General features: G+C 44.5%; 1 protein-coding gene across 1 annotated transcript in view; it reads right to left on the reverse strand.

Annotated features, from left to right (window-relative positions):
• Positions 1-19,776, reverse strand: part of Cont (Contactin) — a 61,767-nt gene extending 41,991 nt beyond the window's left edge. The window contains exons 1-10 of the mRNA XM_050176123.3: positions 19,647-19,776; positions 19,362-19,416; positions 15,467-15,668; positions 13,657-13,788; positions 12,395-12,516; positions 10,411-10,577; positions 7,734-7,838; positions 5,580-5,718; positions 4,167-4,406; positions 1,775-1,877 (exon numbers count right to left, since the gene is read on the reverse strand). Of these exons, the coding sequence (XP_050032080.1) occupies positions 1,775-1,877; positions 4,167-4,406; positions 5,580-5,718; positions 7,734-7,838; positions 10,411-10,577; positions 12,395-12,516; positions 13,657-13,788; positions 15,467-15,668; positions 19,362-19,416 (1,265 nt within the window). The 5' untranslated portion in view covers positions 19,647-19,776. The remainder of the gene's footprint in view (positions 1-1,774; positions 1,878-4,166; positions 4,407-5,579; positions 5,719-7,733; positions 7,839-10,410; positions 10,578-12,394; positions 12,517-13,656; positions 13,789-15,466; positions 15,669-19,361; positions 19,417-19,646) is intronic.
• Between the last annotated feature and the right edge of the window lie 262 nt (positions 19,777-20,038).

Consider the following 20,038-nt stretch of genomic DNA (forward strand, 5'->3'; position numbering starts at 1 on the left):
GAAACTGAAAAAAATGCAGTGAGTGCACAAAAAGAGGCTGTTATTATCCAAGGTGCTGCCTAAGTGTCAGATGGAAATTACGTAAGCTTTATTAGGTGTGATTCACAGCTATTACTGCTCAAAAGAAGAAGTGCTTAACATTCAATCTAACTACCAGGTAGTGATAACAAGCTTTAATGAGAGTGTTTTCAGTACTAGTTTGTTGATTTCCTGTTCAACTTCAAACAAAGTTTTGTGCGAGAGCGTCTTTTTGCCTCGTTACAAGTGCTGCCACAAGCTTTATTGTACAGTCAAACCTCGATATATCGAACACGGATATATCGAATTATTGCGTATATCGAACAATTTCTATATCACATGGAAAATCGCATGCATTTTTAATTCTTTATTTCGAACGGGGCCGGATGTAAAATGGGTATATCGAACTCCGCCGCCCCAGACCAAGTGCGCTCTGTTGACATGAGGCGAGCTTTCCCGCAACACTCTCGAAGATAGCGGCGGCGCGATCGGCGTTCCAGACTGCTGCGTACGACAGCTGCCCACATCGGTTGCGCCGAGGGCGCCATTTGAACGTAGCGGCGTACACACGCGGCGGCTTGGAGCCAGAGCCAGAGCCAGCACGGCCGCCTCGATCACGCGCGCACGGCGAGGCTTGCCCCCGCCGTGCGCGCGTGATCAAGGCGGCCGTGGAGCCAGTTGGAGCGCTTTGTCGGTGCTGAGCCACACATCATGTGCATTGCGGACTTCGTTGGCGGTGACGACAGCACCGGAACAGTGGCGGAGTTAACAGACGTGGAGATCGCGGCAGAAGTGACTGCTGAGCGGCCAAACGAAGACGCTGCCGAGGCTGATCCAGCAAGCGCTGATGTTGCCCCGCTCCCGACTGCAACTGAGGCTGTAGCTGCTTTGGCCGTTGTACGCCGCTACTGCGGCGCAATAGAAGGCACTGGACTGTCTCTTCTGGACCGTTTGGACTATGTTGAGGACGCCGTGGTCAAGCACGCGGTTGCCAATATGAAGCAGGCTACGCTGCTTCAGTACTTTCAGCGAACTAAATAAATACTTTGTTTGAAGCTTCATGTGAGTATCTATTGCGCCACGATTGGTTCATTGATTGATTTGCGCTAGTTTTTGACGCGTTTTCTACGTGATTTTATATATCGAATTCTGGCTATATCGAACTATTTTGCGATCACCGCGCTGTTCGATATATCGAGGTTCGACTGTATACTTTAACATTTTCCCAGATTATACTTTTTACATGTTGCCCTAAAAGAAAGTATTAAGAGGGTTCTATTGTAGTATTTCACAAATATTTTGCAACTGGAAAGAAAGAGTCACAAAACAAGGCAAGCATGGCAACTCAGCAAAACAGCCAAGAAAAACACATGGATGTGTTTTTCTTTAGTGTTTTGCTGGTTTGCAGGATCCTGCAACAAGCCATTTGCATTCATGGTTTGAAAAGTTAGTCACTGAAGACATGAAACTACAGGAACGACATCACAAAAAAATTTTTTTCAATCAGAACATGAAACCCAACTAATTTGCTAAGCTTTATGTTGTTCTGTGTCCTTGCATTTCCAGTGGCACTTTCACTACGAGCTTAATTTTCATTACACACTTCATGTCTATCCCCTGCCCAGTCCCAACAGCTTTAAACTTGAATTCATTAAATTTGAGTTAAAAAGAGATAAGATGCACAACTATTGAAAAGTTAACTGCAAACTTCAAAGCCCTCACTTTGTGCATGCCGAAAGAAGGAAAGAAAACTCACTATCCATAAGCAATGCACTCCAGGCGCACGTCATTGCCAGCCAGCGGTGCTTCGGGAAACGACTTCGGGAAGTTGTTAGGAAAGAGCAGCTTCTGGCCGCTCGCTGAAAGCAGGAAGTTTGGTTTAATCATCCGTCTGGCAACTTCATTCATTCATTCAATACTTCCAGCAACATTGCGGCATCCATGGCAGGAGTGGTATCAAGTACAAGTGCATGAAGAAGCACAAACTTATCACATATCCTACACCATACAAGTGTGCTGAATTCCCCTGGTCAATCCTTGCTGGTCAATCCTTGCTGAGATTCTTAAGAGCGCTGATGTTTTGCAAATGCGAAGCTGGCAGCAGAAAGTTACTGCAACATGCCCCTGAATTTCTCACTGAACTCATGTTCCATCAGTGAAGCAAGGAAGGATGCTCCGCCATGGACTGACTGGTCCAAGACAACCAGCAGAGCATGCAAACCTGCTCCAGATTGACCAGCAGAAAAGAAATTCTTCAATCTAGAGTACGTTTTCTAAATACTTTTTTTGACCTGGGTAGAGTAGTACAATCCACCCTCAGTGAAAGCAAACTTTACAATACGTGCCAGCCGTTACCCTATGGCAAAAACAGAACAAGAGGTTGAACAATTATGCACAAAATAATTAATCAGATATGAAAACTATGAAAGCACAGAAGAACGAGTAAAAAACAGAACCTTGTAGTGTTCTTACTACTAACAAAGACCTAAACAGCACGGCCAAACCAAGGTAGTGTTGTCTAGACAGCTAGTTCCAACAGGCTGCCACAATGACTGGACATAAAATGAGGCAAGTAGCCATTTCCACCCAAAACCACACAACAGCCAACATAACTGCAGACACATCACTGCTTTGAAAACAAAGTTGCAATGAGAAGTTGATAAATGTGTCCATCAGTACAAATTGAAGTGTGAATGGAAAATAGCCAAGCAGGCGCCTCTTTCGTGCTGTTAATCATGGATGTGCAATGTGCAATCACTGTGTATATGGTTCCTCAGCATGGCGTAGTAATAAGTGTCCATCTTAAAGTATGAATTAAGTCGCTCTCACAAATACACGCAAACTTGGAAACATAATGCAGTCAAGCTGCTTGAGATTTCGTCACACATTAACTTATGCCGATTAGTACAGTGGTATCATAAATAAAGTTCATACAACTGAAATTCACACTGCCTGGTTATTGAAATTAAATAGCATTCCAGAAGGTGCTTTTGCAGTAATTAGGTCGTTCAGCTTGATAATATTTTATTACTGCAATAGCAATTATAAGTCCAAGGGTGATAACACCATTGCTGCACATCGTATGCTGTATGTGTGAGTGAAAGTACGCAAGGGAAGCTGACAATCACGGCTCAATCTGGCGTGCACGAAGGAAGAAAGCGGTAGAGCAAACACACCATCTCCCGTCACGTGAAAGGCCACAGGTGGACGGGAGGGTGGCATTGTGCTCCGGATTTCGCAACCAGGTGCAAGGGGAATTGATGATCGCAGCTCAATCTCGCACGCAATGTTGGTGGAAAGTGGGGAGGCAACATGGGAGAGAGGGGGGCAGGTTCAACTCTACCAACAAATGTGTACTTTGTATGGCCGCGCGCAGTCATGCGTACCGTCTCTTGAAAGGGATCTCCACACGACTCATAACTTCGTGCTTGCTGTGTTCTCGCCGCTCTTGCGTTGAAGCAATAGACCATGCAAAGGTCACTTCACTCGCTGCCGCTGCCATGCTTGCTCACACCAGCATTTTGACAGCGAGCGTCCGAGCTCATTGAGTGTGATGTGTTCATGTTTGCTTGAGCACGCTGACATCATGCTGGTTGATTCATTTAGTAAGCGAATGCTTACAAGTTTATATGGCCGATAAAACTACTATCCTTACTTCATATAGCTGTCTACTAATTTGCTATCGCAATCGATGCTTCGCCTTTTGGGCAAAACTGCAATTTTTTTCAGTGGTTTACAACAATGTTCCACAGAGGGTTTTATGAAAAGTTCTTCATCTGAACAGTTCGTTCGAGTGCTGTGCAATAGCTTCATAGTAGTGTTACTGCCTCTTTTCTTTTATCGATGGGTCCTTGGCATAAATTGGTGAGCTGACCTCAATAAAACTATTAGTTGAAAATCGGCACCCTGTCCTGTACTGCCTTGGATTTTTTTTCCCCGTTGTGTTTTTATGTAATGTAACACTGTTACGAAGAATGCATCACCAACTGGCCTGCCAGCAAGCATTACTGAATGTGCATAAGCACAGTGGTGAAGTTAAAAGACACTAGAATGACCCAAGCACTTTTCTCTTTTTGCAAGAACTACACCATTGGTGGTTAATGCAAATAGAATGAGGGGAGAAGAAAGAGAGGCAGCAGGCGGCTCACAGGCGGGCTCAACGAGTAGGTGGAAATAGGGCCCCGTGCGACCCGTGGAGGAGATGCGGCTCTGGACGTTGCAGGAGTAGTTTGCGTCATCGTTCTTCTCCAGGGACGAGAAGTACAGGTTGCCATCGTGCGACACGAACACACGCGGGTCCTCCTGGACGAAATCCGGAAAGGCGTTGCGCACCCAGAAGTAGTGCACTGCCGGGTTGAACTGCGGAGGGTCGCACGACACCGACTTTCCTGCGCAGGGACAAGCAACGCCAGCCATTAGGACCATGTGATCGCTCAATATTTCGTCACAATGGGTAGACACTAAACAGGGAGGCGGGAAACTGTAAGTAACAAGACTACGTCATGAGTGAAAAGAATAAGCGGGTCCGAGGGACTTGTGACTTTTTGTTAGTTGCAACCATATGGGAAAAAAATATGGACACTGAAGTCAGGGAAAGCATGGGAAAATTAACTCTTTCTTTTTTTAATTAGAAAAAATAATGAAAGAAATAATGACAAAAGGAAAAACGAAAGTACGTACACGAAAAGACATTCTAAATCTTATGATGGAAAATAGAGAAATGTGCTTGCACTGCTGGCAGATGCAAATTAGTTTTAAATAGCAGCGACAATATTGACAGCTCAAAAATTCGATAAAATGCATTGACCAAGGTACTACCAAGGTACCTTTTTGGCTACCTTACGTTTAAATGGTCGACACGGGGACAAAGTTCGCCATCGCCAGAGCAGTTTCACACTGCAATGCGCCTGCTTGACAACAGACAACGTGTCGGAAGAACACAGTGCTTTCACAAGATCACGTCCCTGATCGGTTGACACCTGCTGTAGCTTCCACTTAGCTGCCAAGATATTGTGAGGCAGAGTATAGACATTTTTTACTTCACATCTATCGCTTCAGCTCGAATTAGTAGCCTTTAATATCCTTGTAAGCTGTTCAAGAACTTAACTTCGCACCATGTTTTAGCATACGCCATGCAGTTGAAGTAGTAAATGTCAGAGTCTGAACCGGGGCTAACCATTGCGGCTGAAGGCATAACCATAGGTGCATACCAGCACTAGTGTCGTAGCTCTGTGTTCTTGTTTGCATTAATTAATATAACTACACTGGAATCTCGATAAACGGAAATTGCTTTAACGGAACTGCCTCTTAAACAGAACACCATCCTCATGGTTGTTTGGCCTTGCAATCATGCAATTGTATTCAGCTTTGTCTCTCAGTAAATGGAACCCCTGATAAACGGAACCAATTTCCCTGGTCCCTTCAGGTTCCGTTTAAAGACAGTCCACTGTACAGACATGGGTTTTCAAAAGCAAGAAAAGGAGCACTGATTCAACATCTGAAGCCAACATTAAAAAGCTAGTATGAAAGAAGGGACGACTTCAATGATGAGTGACACTTACCCCAGAATTCCTTGCCGCTGTCACTGGCTCGGTTTTTGTTGAACTCTCCAATGAAGCCAAAGCCAAGAGAAACAGAGCGAGACAAGACCCTGCCGTACTTATTCTCAGCCAAGCAGTGGTACTTTCCCCTGTCCAAGGTCTAGATGGGAAAGAAGAAAAAATTATTAATGACACAAAAAATGAACAGATTGTGACCCCCATTTAACTTTTGCCAACGAACAACATCAGCACTGGCACATCTTGTGTCACTTTCTGTCACATGAGCCCCGACCACTTTGGCAGGCTTTACCAACATAGCCAACAAAGAACTCACCACTGCGCTCCTCCCAAACAAAATACAGCTTCCCGCATACAAATGCTCATACATACAAATACAATAGCGAGATGCTGACAGGCCAGACTGGTCACGCTGCTTCTTATTATGCTTCTACACTTAAAGTCACAACAATCATCTACTTTGAACAGATTTCAGGTTCCTTCTCATTTTTTCAGCCATAGTGGCAGCTTTATAAAGAAAGTCTACAAAGAGAGCAGCAATGTAAATCTGCTTATTTCTTGCAGTTTTTTTTTTTTTTTGAAAGGGTGAGTTTTACCTATCTAGTCTTAAAATCTTCTTGTTCTTTTCTCCTGTTTGAACAGTCCATATTCCACTGGTCAGTCTGGAGCGAATTCACATACTCCGCTGGCCACTTCAATCAAATCGCACTATGGCAGAGTAGCTCTCTCGCTCTGCCACCACAGCACACATTCAGCCAGAAATTCAAGTGTGTGCTGCATTGCTTCAGCTAATCGAAGCAACAAGTGTGTCATGTCTTAACGCTCTGCATATGCATCAGCATACAACCCTGTGTCTACCTGCATGATGGCTACGTTTTACGCTAACCAAAGGCTACAGACAACAGAAGCAGCAACACTGAAGCTGCCCCGACGCCTTCGCATTCATAACTACATTAGAAGAAATGAATGGTCCTCATCTGCGGTCGTGGCCATGGGTGGCGTGCTGGCTAACACTCCAACACACAGATCTAATCACATACAAGAACACCCAACACACTGGTTGGCTAGACAGTCACAGCCGTAGCTCAATGGATAGAGCATCGCGTGCAAACTGAGGAAAATGTGGGTTCAACTACCACGTGCAGCAAGTTGTCTTTTCAGAAAAGTAAAACACCAAGCAAGCAACTTTCCTGTTCACGTTCTCCAATTCTTTCCACACCGCTTTAGCGCGCCCCTTTGCACAAAAAGTTGCCTTTTCATCCACTTTCATTTGCTGTTGGCTTTTACGCTTGCGACTACTAAAAAATTCACTGACGATTACGATACTCCCTACTGCGAAATTTGACCGCAGCTCTATTTGCGGTTTCATTTTGCGATATATTGGCTGGTGCGGACAATTTCTGTTGTGCGGCACATTGCAAATGAAACGAAGTGTAACGCAACTGCCTCGCTACCGAGAGATCGTGAGAGGCAGCGCCTTGTTTTCATATATGGTATGGGAGACGCACTTGCTGCATGCTTTATTGATGCCTTCTTCAGTGAACAGACAATGCGCACTACTCTGGCACTATCTTGCAGCGTTCATTGCCACAAAAAACGTCTTGCGTAGCACTATGCTTTTCTTCTCACACTTTTGCCATACCCTCCTCCTCCACTTCCCCCGCATGCTTCTGCTCCACCCTCATCCTCCGTTTTCCTCCTTGTGCTTTCTTCACTATCACCCTCTTTCATCCCTCACTTCGCTCCGTCTTCGCTCTTTCATCCTTTGCCGTGCTCGTTCGCATGGTTACGCCGGGGGACGCCAACACTGAACGCAGAAACAGGCGCCAAAGAGTTGCGCTCTAAAATCGAGCCCCTCAGCTCCCCTCCCCTCCTTCTCATTCAGGACAGAGCAGAAGTCTCACTATTTTCGGAAATGGGCGCATGCAGCAAACTTCTGCAACAATCTGTAGTGCAGCATATTGGGTTTTTGATGTGCAACATCCTGAGTGCTCGGTATACGGATTGAGACAAGGCTTCTAAGTTGACCAGCAGAATTTACCATAGAGCAAGGGCACAATTACGCCTAAAAGAACCAATGGGTAGTTGTGCACTCTCCTACTCACTCTTGAGACAGGAGGAAAGAAGGGCGACAAGACACTTGATTAGTGCACATACCTGATCAGGGTTATGAATTATCAAGGTCCCATCTGTTTGAGTGTACCGACCATTGGAGAGTGGGTCAATGCGAATGTTTAGGAGTTCGTCATTTGAGTACTCCTCCTGAAGAAACAGTAAGAAAAAGGAATGAGGATAAGAAAAACAAACAAGAACAATTTGTGACTCAGCACTTTATTATTCATAAACCCCAGAAAGAAGATTTAGCTGTTTCACACCAAGAGGCCTATGCTAGGCTACAGGTCATCATCATCAGGAACGGGTGTGAACCTCATTTCCAAGTACAAGTACAGTAGAACCTAGTTCATACGTACTGGGAAAAAAATTTTGCGAGAAAAATGTACTAACCAGGAAAGCGTACGACCCGAAATCACTAATAAAATTGGCTGACTTAACTTAGTTGACAACAACAGAAAGCAAAACGTTGCGCAAATTGTTGCAGCACAAGACGCCGACGCGCACAGATCTGGTGGGGGCCTAGGGGCTCAAGACGTGCGTGGTGGTTTTTATAGCTTCTGCAAGCTTATGTTTGTGTTCTTCAAATTCAGCCCGAGTTAGCAGCATTTTAGAACGGAGCCTTTTAGTGGGAAGTTTGAAAGTGGACACTCAACACGAATCGTTGTGGTATGGGATGCCGATGCGCATGGAGCTGGCGGTGCCTGAGTGATCGTTGTCGTTCAATCGCACATTGTCGTATTTCTTTACAGAACCAGAACGAAATCGAGCTTGTGGGTGGTGCCAAAATATGATGCCTATGATGCTGCCTGAGCAAAATGTGACGCTCAATTCAAGCCGCCTGCAGCAAGGGACGGTGGCACATTTGGGTTATCAGTTGTTAAAAGTGTGCAGTACAATTTGTGGGTTCTCTAACCCGTACTCTTGGGACAAAGGAACGACAACACAGTAGTGCAAACAAACACAAGGGCAGTTATTGCACCTTTCATAGATCAATGCCTGCTAGCCGAGTTGCTATCCACAAAACGTGCCGATGGGCGCACGACAAATCTAGAAGTCCGACTCACCGCGACCGGATAGCGAGCGAATATGTTCGCCCCATGCTGGATCCCAACGCCTGGTCGTTCGCGCGTACGGTCACGCGAACGGTGGCGCGTTCGAAGGCAGGCCACGCAAGGCGGTCTCGCAGAAGCATGGGTCGGCGCGCGCGCGGGACGTCCACGCTGTTCGCCGATCCGCCGGGAAAGAGAGAGAGCCTTTTTTTCCCGCGCCTAAGTAACTGCGCCGCAGCGCAACACTCGCGCCATCTCTCGCACTGCGCCTCAACCACTCCGACCGTCGCGGGCGCCAAGGCCACGCAAGCCGTGCGGGAAAACAACATATCAGGGGACGCGTGAGGGTCACGCATCCCCACAAATTCCAACCACACTACGTCACACACGCTGTGGAACAGGTAGGTGAAGATGCTTATCGCAATAAATTTGCCGCTGATAGCTGTGAATTCAGTGTGCGACAACCGGGGAGGAGGTTTGCTGGTACCAGAATAGGAAACTGAGCACGCGCTGGCGTTCTTGACGTGAGATGGGTGGGCGAGTACTGCGGGGAAGCTGCTGCAGTGGGTGGCTACTGCTCTCGATCGCATGCGCCTCTTGCCTTTTCTTGTTCACATGGGACCTAGCGGACGGAAAATGTCTTATACAATCGCATTTTGTCGACTTACAGAATGCTGGTGCAGAAAAACCATATTCTCCGGGAACGTATGAACCAGTAAAGAAGAAGGCTAATTACATAGGGTCATTTTTTGTGTTCTTGATCGCGAACATTGGTGCTGGGAAATCATGCGTAATGGGATATCGACGAGGTTCTAGTGCAGTTGTACCACAATATTAGCCACTTCTCAACACTGCATTACTGTTGTGCTGCAAGTACAACTACAAGACAAAAAAAAAATAATTTCTTAAGAGGCAAATGCACATCCTGGTGGACATTTTCCTCAAGCAGGAAGTAAGCGTCAAATTTTATCAAGATCTAGGAAGTGAGCTAAACGGTACATCTGAAGGTCACAGTACAGCTGGTATTCCCATCAAGAATTCCAGCTGCACCAGCAAGAAAAAAGAAAATAAAGCTGACAGCTACCTGTTGACGCTACAGAGGTTAAAATGATGACCTGGCATTTCCATGGCGTCACAGTGCTACTATGTACTGCTGAAAGCTGGGCTAGTTGGCTACTGGTATTATGAAGACATAGATATGTCTGTCCTGTGAATATTATGCTTATGTCTTCATACTCCTTGACGCTGCAATCATGTTTCATAATGTCACAGTGACTTTTACAAAACTCACATAGACAGTGACATCAGAGCTACCCCTAGGCTAGTATTTAAAGAAAAAAAGAAACATTAAATTATGGGGTTTTACATACCATGATCTGATTATGAGGCACACCATCGTGGGGGATCCCAGAAATTTGGACTACCTGGAGTTCTTTAACGTGCACCTAAATCTAAGTACTCGGGGCTTTCGTATTTCGCCCCCCTCGAAGTGGGGCCGCCGTGGCCGGGATTCGATCCTGCGACCTCATGCTTAGCAGCCCAACACCTAGGCTAGAATTGTGAGAAAATTTATGCCTACAGCAGGTCTATTATTCAGCTTCACAGCAGACGCAGACAGAACAGGCACATGCAATTGTACACCACAGGGCTTTAGGACCGCGAGTGCCCACCTTGAACCAGTGGTATGTGGGCGGCGGGTTTCCCTCAGCCACGCAGCGCAGGGAGATGTCGTTGGTCTGGCTGCGGCCGCTGAGGTCGAAGACGATCTCCTCGGGCTCCTCAACAAAGTAAGGGCCCCGAGGAAGCTCCTCTCGATTGGTCAGGATGTAGCCAAAGTCTGTGAGCAGGGAGTGGGGCAGGTTGAAGGGGCCAGGAAGTGGAAAATTTGGCATTCTGCTCCTTGCAGAGCAGTGGAGGGCTTACAGTCAAAGTTCTAAGCTGGGACAGTTGGAGCTTGTTGGACGAATTTGTACATTACTCTGAGCAAGGGGGTGCCAGCGAACAGAACAGAAAAGCAGGGAAGGAAACCGAGAAGAGACAAATACGAAGTGTTGAAGGTAGGGTTGTGTATGGGTGTACCATTCAGTTTGTTGAAGACAACCCTTTAATGAAATAAAGTCAGTTGCAAGTCCAGCTCGCTACCTTCAACACAGTAGTATTTGTCTCTTGTCAATTTTCTGTTTTCCTACCCTGTTTTATGGCATCCCACTACCGCGAGTTGGCTTACATTCAGCATGGCAAACAGCCCAGACAATGAGACAGCGTATTTGTTCTGCTTGTATCACTTGTCCTGTCATCTGTACTAATTGCCCTTTAGACAGTCAAAAATCAAAAGCAACTGAATTTCAGCTCTTCTTGGAACTTGCAGCCTGCTGTACAGTCAGGCACCCACTAGTCGGGCTAATCTAGCTTGCAATATTGTGCTAGTTTTTGCCCAGCTACAGCGCTTTCATAAAAAAGTACACCTCTGCTGTCCTCACAAACTAGATCCGTACCTCTTAATAGGGGGGACAGGCAGTCAAAAAGCAGTGAATGGCATCAAGGTATGAAATGCCTGTGTTTTCATGGGGCTCTTGCACAATACAGTGAATTCCTTATTGCCTCAGCCTATCTGGCCACGCCTGCCCAAAGCAGTCAAAACCTGGAGCAAATTACTCCGAAAAAGAGCTGGTCTATTATGCCAGGAACCAAGTTATCATTTAACTACAAATCTCGTGTTTAATTTGTCAACACAAAATCAAACCTTTATACATTTATACAGTCCAATCAGTGGTCAGTCACTTAAACTTCAGAAGTTTGATGTCCTTGCTTGTTTCTCTTTGCTTGCATAAAAAAGAAAAATTAAAACTTTCTGTTATTTGATCTGCTGTTCTCTCTCTGACTTGAAGAACGAAAAATAAGGTAAGCCTAGCATGTGATTGCCTGTCTTATGTCATTTTTTTTATATCATCTAAACCCATTACAGTGGTGATGCAATACACTGTAGGTCGGGATCATGTGCGAGTATGCCAGGAACGATTGCGCTTGGCAACAGTGGAAGCTCACCCTCCACGTAGGCAACTTCATGCTGCACAAGACGTCGACAGGCGCAGTGATTTGGTTCCAAACTCTTTCCGACGGAATAATGATTATTGGCTTGCATCTTCTCCACAAAATATCGCACAACGTTATCGATTCTCCACCACCACTTGTAGCATAATGTACTTGCAAATGCCAACACATTAATATCATTAATTTACTCACCCACACCGATTCAAAAGTGTCCAATTCTCCACTGGCACAATTTTCACAATTCTGTAATTTACCCAATGCAGCCATCTTTGTGTCCATACAGTGTTTCATCATTATTTTACATTTATTTCTGCTGTCATAATTTCTTTAATAACCCATTGTGCAATATCAAGGTTTTATTGTTTCATTACAGTAGGCAGTGGTCATTTAATTTTTGAAGACTAATCAATTTTATTGCATGTTATGCATACTTGTTTCTTATGTGTTCTGAATATATTGAGTTATGCCATTTTCACACAGTGCACCATGCTAAAGGCATGATGCTGTTAATCGCCATCTACACCAATAAGAAAAAACATCGATCAGCTACAACAACGAAAAATATTACAGGTACACATGTTAACATATGAACATTGCACATACCGAGAGGTCGTTCCTGGATGTAAATCTGGAACAGACGCTCCTTGGGTATCTCACAGATGAATGCCAGTTCATCTCCTGGAGCTACCTTCTGCAGACCCCAGCGATTCAGCTCAGTAGAAAAGCTGCACAAAGCAGAGAGAACGGAAATTGGGAGGAGAAATTATTTAAAGTTTATGAAAAGAGTGGATTTCCTTTTTTATATGCATCTACTTTGCCATTCATCTCTAAAAGATACGATGCCAGTAATGCTTATAGCAATCTCTTTTTACTGTCCTTGTTTAAAAAAAATAGCAAAAGACACTGAATTATTTATTTGTATGTCATAATTACAAGGTAGCGCAACCATTGTCATGACGAGTTAATTCGTCATCGGCAGTAAAGGGTCAAGGTGAAGCTAACGTTAGGCGAAAAGTGCAACTTCCTCCAATGTTCTACATGCTGAAAGAGAACCCTTGTGTCTCGAATCGTGCAGATATACAAGACAGAGAATTTAGGCTTAAAGAGCACTCTCAGTGGCACATAAATTCGTTATAATGTACCACTTATGTATGCAGTCCTGTTAGAACCACCTTCAAATGCTCATCGAAGCTCCCACCATTGACCTTGGGTTGTATATGCTGTTACATTGGAACAACATTGTCCTACAGCCACAGCATGCTGTAACCCAGCACTGCTGTTCTTACAAACATACTTCACACATAGTCCTGAACAATCCTTTAAGCCTCAAGATCTGAAGCCAACATTAAAAAAAGAAAGTAAAAGAAAAAGAAAATATGAAAAAAAATCTGGAATTTTACGTGCCAGAAGCACGATCTTATTATGAGGCAAGCCATAGTGGGGGACTACGATTTAATTCTGACCACCTGGTGTTGTTTAACATGTACACAATGCACACATATTACATGGGCGTTATTGCATTTCACCCCCATCGAGATGTGACTGCTGCAGCCGGGATTTGATTCAGCTCCTTCAAGCTTAGCGGTGCAAAGCCACAGGCGCTACGCCAGATGTGAAGCAAATATTTCAACTGGTTGCAGCCCGCCACTCTTTTCTAGAGTTTTCGAAAGTCCTTCCCAACATTACGTTTAAGCCCATATAGCTCATGCAACGTGGTCATCATGTACACGACCAGAAAGGAACAATTTGTACCCCCCGGCCAATTGCAGGAAAGCTATAAATCCGACATGCAGCACACTTATATCATGCAGCGCTGTAATGAATGCAGGCAAGCTCCTTTGCACATAAACGAGTGACTTGCTTACTTATAGGAGACATATTTCCAAAGGTAACCGTCCTGCTGAGGCAGCCAGAGGTTGTCAATGTTGCTGAACTGGGCGTTGTCACCTTCCCACGTCCACACGTTGTCACCACTCTCGAAACCACTCGTGAACCATCTGGAGAAGCCCGAGCAACAAAGATGCATGATTCAAATTAAATTCAGCAAAGCTGGCGCACTAAAGGGACACTAAAGAGTAACACTAAATCAATTCAGACTGATTCATTATTCTTTGTAAACGCTACTGTCATTAATTTCATGACACTGGGTGGATTATTAGAATAGAAAATGAAGGTCAAAGTTATATTTCTTTACTTTCATGACAAAAACTCCATGTCGGTACGTCGGCAAGACGTCATGGATTTCGAAGCACTTTATCGTGTCTGGGTGGATTGGTTCAGTAAAATTTACAGAAACTTGGCATGTTCAGTCCTTGGCTCCTTTAGAATACAATTTAATCCAGTTTTACTGATCGACAATTAACTAGGCCCCAGCAGCTGCCGTCAAAATCCATGAGGTCGTGGCAAGTTGATGCGGGAACTTAAAGACAGCATCGCCACCCAACTGTTCTTTTTGCCCCCTTTTCTGGCTTACTAAGTGACTGCTCGTTTTTGGTATCGTACGCGGGTCATTTACTAACACACGTGAAACAATTTTGCTCTTTAGAACTGGTAGTTGCAAATTATTCACTATGTATGCTTTTATTTTAATATGACCAAGAGTAGTGGTTTGGGCAAATTGGAAATGTCTGGTCATAGCAAATAGCGGCATTGTTGTACACATTGCAGATGAGGAACAAGGGCGAATGCGATACACAGCATCTTCTTTCAACAAATTTTTACTTGAAGAAAAAAAAAGGGGGGGGGGGGCACTTGCATGGAAACAGATGCCACAAAAATGTTGCACATGTGTGGTTGCTCGTAATCCTATTGCATGTGCTATGATAATAAGTTTTTGTATTTGCAAAGCTAACGAAAGTGCCATCTTTTGTGTTGTTCCCGTTCATTATCCACTAGTCTGCAATAGCTCAGTGCCTGCTACGGTTGGCCTACCAAGTAAAGCTTACAGTGGGCCGGTATAACGTAAAACTATTCCAATCTGTTTTATTCTAAATTGGCTATTAGCCCCTCTTGATAGGCCAGAATGGCTCGAGCCCAGACTATATGGCCTGAGCCTGAGCCATTTTGACCTATCACGGAAGGCAACAGTCCTCTTCTGGACTGTTGCATTATTTACAGGTACTACAAGCCCACTGCACCACAAACTAACATACCTGCCAATTGTTGAACGTTAAGATTAGTAAAAAACCTTGTGGACACGACATCGGAAGGGGCATTTTTTTTTACCTCACTCTGAGCACACGCCTCTTGCGGGATACATATGCACTTCATTAATGATGACTTACCTTTATGCACAGCACACAAGCAGCAGCAAGCTTGCAACGGCACAAAGTGACAATCAACGTACTGTCTTTAGATCACAGTCAATATTTCAGCAACTTCACTGTTGCCGATTTCGCCTGCTTCAGGAACTTGACAGGGTAAACTTGAGCAAAGCAGATGTTCCAATCAGAAGATGTCTAAGGGTATGGTCGGAGACCTACCAGCGAAACTTTTTTGCGAACAGAATTTATTTTTCTTAAATCTTTACAAAACATTCATAAAATTGTAGAACGAGCCCAAATTTGCAAGCTTTACAAAAAATTCAGGAGAGTTGGAAGGTAAGCATTGGATAAAAGAAGACCCCCACTCCCACGCACCCCAACCTACTCAAGCAACTGCACTCGGATTGCTCACCTCCGATGCTGAGGGTCATGCTCCCGCAACCAGTCGATGACAAAACGGTGCTCTTCAAATGTATTCACCGAGATCAGATCACAGTTGTAGGCCTGGCAGGCCTCCTTGGCACCATCCCGCGTCCGAGTCGGAGAGCGGTTGAACTTGTAACACGACTGGCCAAAGTCCACCCATCCACGGGGACACTCCTGACCACAAACGGCTGGGCAGACGATGGCGACAACAATGCCCATTAAGAAGAACCCTTGTCATGTGTGCAAATCAATGCATTCGTTTCTCTCTTTTTCTCTTGAAAGTGAAAATGTAGGAAGTGAGCCCACTTTGTTGCAAATTGAACGCATTAAAAACTGACGATATCACTGTAAAAAAAGAAATGCAGCCTGCGGCATATAAAATATCATTCTTTGTTACAATCCTCGTAAGAGTGAGTATACTTCCTCAGCCTTCCGTCGCCAGTAAGGTTTTGTGTCTGAGATCTTATATGTACTGGATTTCTAAGTAAACTCGGCAGGATAAGGCTTGTAACATGGCTTTTTAAACACTTTTCCCTTACACTTATATTATACCACAATCTTTCACTGTATACTTATAATTTAGTATTTTGCATTCTTAGGTATATTTTAGATGCATGCCATGTACAGGGGGGGGGGGGAAGGGAGTCAGGTTTCTCTTAAGCATACTTGGCACTTTTTGTCTACGCCTGCCGAAACCTTAAATAGAAGCAAGGAAATCAAATCATCTCGTAGTGCTTGGCTGACATACGCAATACCTTCTGTAGTGGCAGCATGAGAGGGTGCGAAGTAGGTCCCTCTAAAATACTGTCCCCCTACACAAGCAAAACATTTGCTCTGCAACTAAGGCAAACTGATGGACTGATTGAGTGGGTGAGTTAGCATAGTGCAAAAAATAAAGAAAGTAAGACAGAAAAAGAATGCATTTGCAAGAGGACATGAGCAGACAGATGGCACTAGCTCCTAGGTTAGCCCTATGCATGTGTTCATGTCCCCTCATGTCCATGTCTTGTTTTCTGCTATGCTAGTACTCCAGGGTGGTATATAAACAAACCGATATCGTAACTTTGAATGGGCACGCTTTACTCATTCATGACTATATTAGTGTCAAGGCTCCCCATGACAGCACTGTACTTATAACTTCACTAAATTGGACATGTGACTGATAATTTTCAATTCCCACTAGACTGCACACTAATACACTCTGGTAGATCACCCAACCATGGTTTATTTACTTTTGGTGAGAACTGTACATATCCGTACATCAGGGACTAATAAAAGCTTTTCCTCTGTAGGGTACAAACCCATCATCAAATGCAATGACCTCATGTCGGCAACATGTCCCTAAGATTGTCTGTGCCTTCGTTAGGCAAATTTTGAAGAAATGAAGCCCTAGACGCTTTAGTATGCAGCTTTTTGCCAGATGTATTCTTGGTAGAATGTTAATAGGCAAAGTTGCATGTAGAGCAGCTTATCCTGCTGGATAAAAACTTAACAGCAATAAATGCATAGCTAACTGCAAAAGATTTTGGAGAACAGAATTCCCTAGAAGGTTGGTTATCCTCGAAACTTTTCCAACCTCCCAGTGGGCAAATTAGTGGCAATACAGGATAGTATATAGCGCCCCTCTCCATTTGCGGGCAGATGATTTGGATGCAACATTATTTTGTTTTTTTTTTTGTCAAGCTCCATGCATCAAAAGCTTTTGCAGTATGGGGAGCTGTTGTAAGTCGCAAGTCAATAAAAAGTATGTGGTTCAATAATACCTTCTTATATTTTTAATAACAACATACATTTTAGGGCATTCGACGAGCGCCTAACTGGGCGTGTGATCAAAAATGCCCCTGAGCAGAGAATAATAATAAACTTGTCACCGAGCTGGATTTAAGCTCATGACATTCTGTTTGTCAGGATCTCTAACCACGGTACCATGCCAGTCCTTTCCATTTTCCTTTGACAGTACTTATCGCAACAAAAAAAAAAGAAAAGAAACAAGACAGATGAACACTCAGAATGTGCATAGCGGCCAATACAGCCACATTTTGTGTCTAGATGCGCAAAACCACCATTGGATAGGACAAGTAATGGTGCAAACATTTCCTCCCCTAAAGATACGATCGCTGAGCCAACCAATTCTTCAAAAGTGCATTTTGCTAAATGATTCTGCAGCTGAAAGACGTTTATGACCAAAATAATATCAGAACGGAGTGGTATACTCTGTTGTTAAAGCATTTATTAGGACCTCCCATTTAGTTTGTATATTTAAATGTGCTATCTAAATGTATATTTAAAAGGTGAAGTGATGAAATAGTGGGATCACGTTATGCAGTTTTACACATGTGCAACAAGGCAATTAGGTGCTCCACTTTGTAAAAGACTAGAGCCTGCCATCACAAGCAGCGAAACCTTATGTGCAACACTGAAAAGACAAATACAACCTGTCTAATTCTCTGCTGCCATAAACAGTGTTTCCCTTCAATCGGAACCAATTCGATCTATTGCTCTACTAAACCACAAGTTATTTTTTTACCACTTTCATGACATATCCTGCTCAATTTCGACTGGAATATCCTCAAAGTTGCATTTGGTCTCTAATACATACTATTGTCTTCAGTATTGTTGGGGGATATATTTTTATCTTATTCTTTTCCTTTTTCAACACTCTTTGGAGACCTCTTAGAGTACAGGCAGATTTCAGATATCTCACAGTTCTAATCTAAAATGAAGCTGGTGTTCATGGCTTAAAAGTGTATGTCATACACACTCCAAAACCTTTTTATTGTCCAGCAATATTTCAATCTTATCAATCATGTCTTCCTGTTTGTTCACTTATCCGCTTTAAATTCTGCTGGAAGACAGGTGAGGACTTGGGAAGTCATGCAGTTTGTGTACATTTTCACAGCATCATCCACACCAAGCAAACAAAGCTCACTGCATATTTTGTGCGGATGTATTGCTTGAAGTGTATCCTCAATTACATAAGGAGATATTCTTGCTTGCGCATTTTAAAGCATAGATCCTGTGTTGCCACAGGAATCACGTTCACACGTTATGTGACAGCCCAGCACCTGTTCACTCAGTGGTATGTTGTTTTCCTGCTGGGTACGTGGTCGCAGTTTCGAATCGCGAACGCGCATTTCGATGCGGGCGCAATGCCGAAAATTGCTCGCGCACTTAAATTTAGGTGAACACAGTTGAACCGGGGCCCTCCACTAAGGCGCCTCCCATTTAAATTTAACCGTGTTGCTTTAGGAGGAATCAATCAATTCGCTTTGGGAAAGTGGATCTGCACATGCCACATCACGCAGCACGAAAGAACACTTGTTGACTGCGTGAATTCACAAACGGCAATTAACCGCCAGTTTACTTCTGCGGTGCGCAAACGCATTCTCCAAACGGACCCGGCGTGACCTCCATACTTTGTTTACGTGATGAGCGCACATCGGTTAGGGCGGAGTTAGCTTCCAGCATTCCCTTGCTTTCCGAAAGTCCTCGCAGGAACGCTAGCGCACAAACAGTTTGAAAAAGCGCACAGAGAAACATATGCCGTGACACAAATCGAAGAAACATCCTGTACGTTACTACGTACGCGCGTAAATGCAGTGGCCGCGAGCTAATTTATGCCAGTTCAAATGCCAGCGGGTTTTCCTTTTTCTTCCGATTCAAAACGACACGAGTTTGAAAAGAACCGCTAGCGTGCGGACCGTGCATTCGCCACAAAGCAGACGCGATAGCGAAGAGTTCCAAGCACGCACAACGACTGTCTATTGTTTTCGCGAGTAATTTACTACGAGAAACGGGGCGTATGTATATGCGCTAGCCCGTTGAGTCAACGTTTGAGAGAGATGACACATACCATGTCGAATAAGTACGTGTATACTCACCGCTTGCGAAGAATAAACATAGCAGGCCGAGCCTCGCCGCGTCGATGGTAGGCATCTGGGGTGCAATAAAACGTCGCCGATTAAGACTCAATCAGCCGGATCGGCTCAACGAGCGAATCGTCGGGTTACTTCCGAAAAGCATGCCAACATTCCTCCCGTAGCGTGGCGGACACCCGAACGGTCGCCACACGCTAAACACCACAACACCGACGACGAGCTGGGGATGCGACAGATCCTCTATTCGTTTGTGGTAACACAATCAGCACAAAACGTGCGGTCACTTACGGCTGAGGCGTTCAGTTTTTTTGTGTGTCGCTGTCACGCAGACATAACTTTTCCCACTTTACGCCGCACTCACTCACACTCACGACCGACCACACCTCGTCGGGGCAGGCCGTCAGGCACTTGGCATCCGCAAGCGTAAAAATTCAAAATAACACCTTGCGCCACCTGTCAGGTACGCTTGAAAGCAGCGTTGATATTTTTTGGTGATCTCATTGCCGCCTACGCCACCTGTTGCGTTACGTACACGCTACGCGTCAGGTGGAACGTTTCTGTAATTGTTAAAAACAGACAAACTGTTATGGTGTTACGAAAACATTTTAAGAAAGCCGATTTTTAGTCCTTACCACTTGTTAAGATGAGCATAGTTGCGCTAACGCAGGGATGAAGCGCCA

The sequence above is a fragment of the Dermacentor andersoni genome, chromosome 9, assembly GCF_023375885.2.
Source record: "Dermacentor andersoni chromosome 9, qqDerAnde1_hic_scaffold, whole genome shotgun sequence".
Classification (NCBI taxonomy): Eukaryota; Metazoa; Arthropoda; class Arachnida; order Ixodida; family Ixodidae; genus Dermacentor; species Dermacentor andersoni.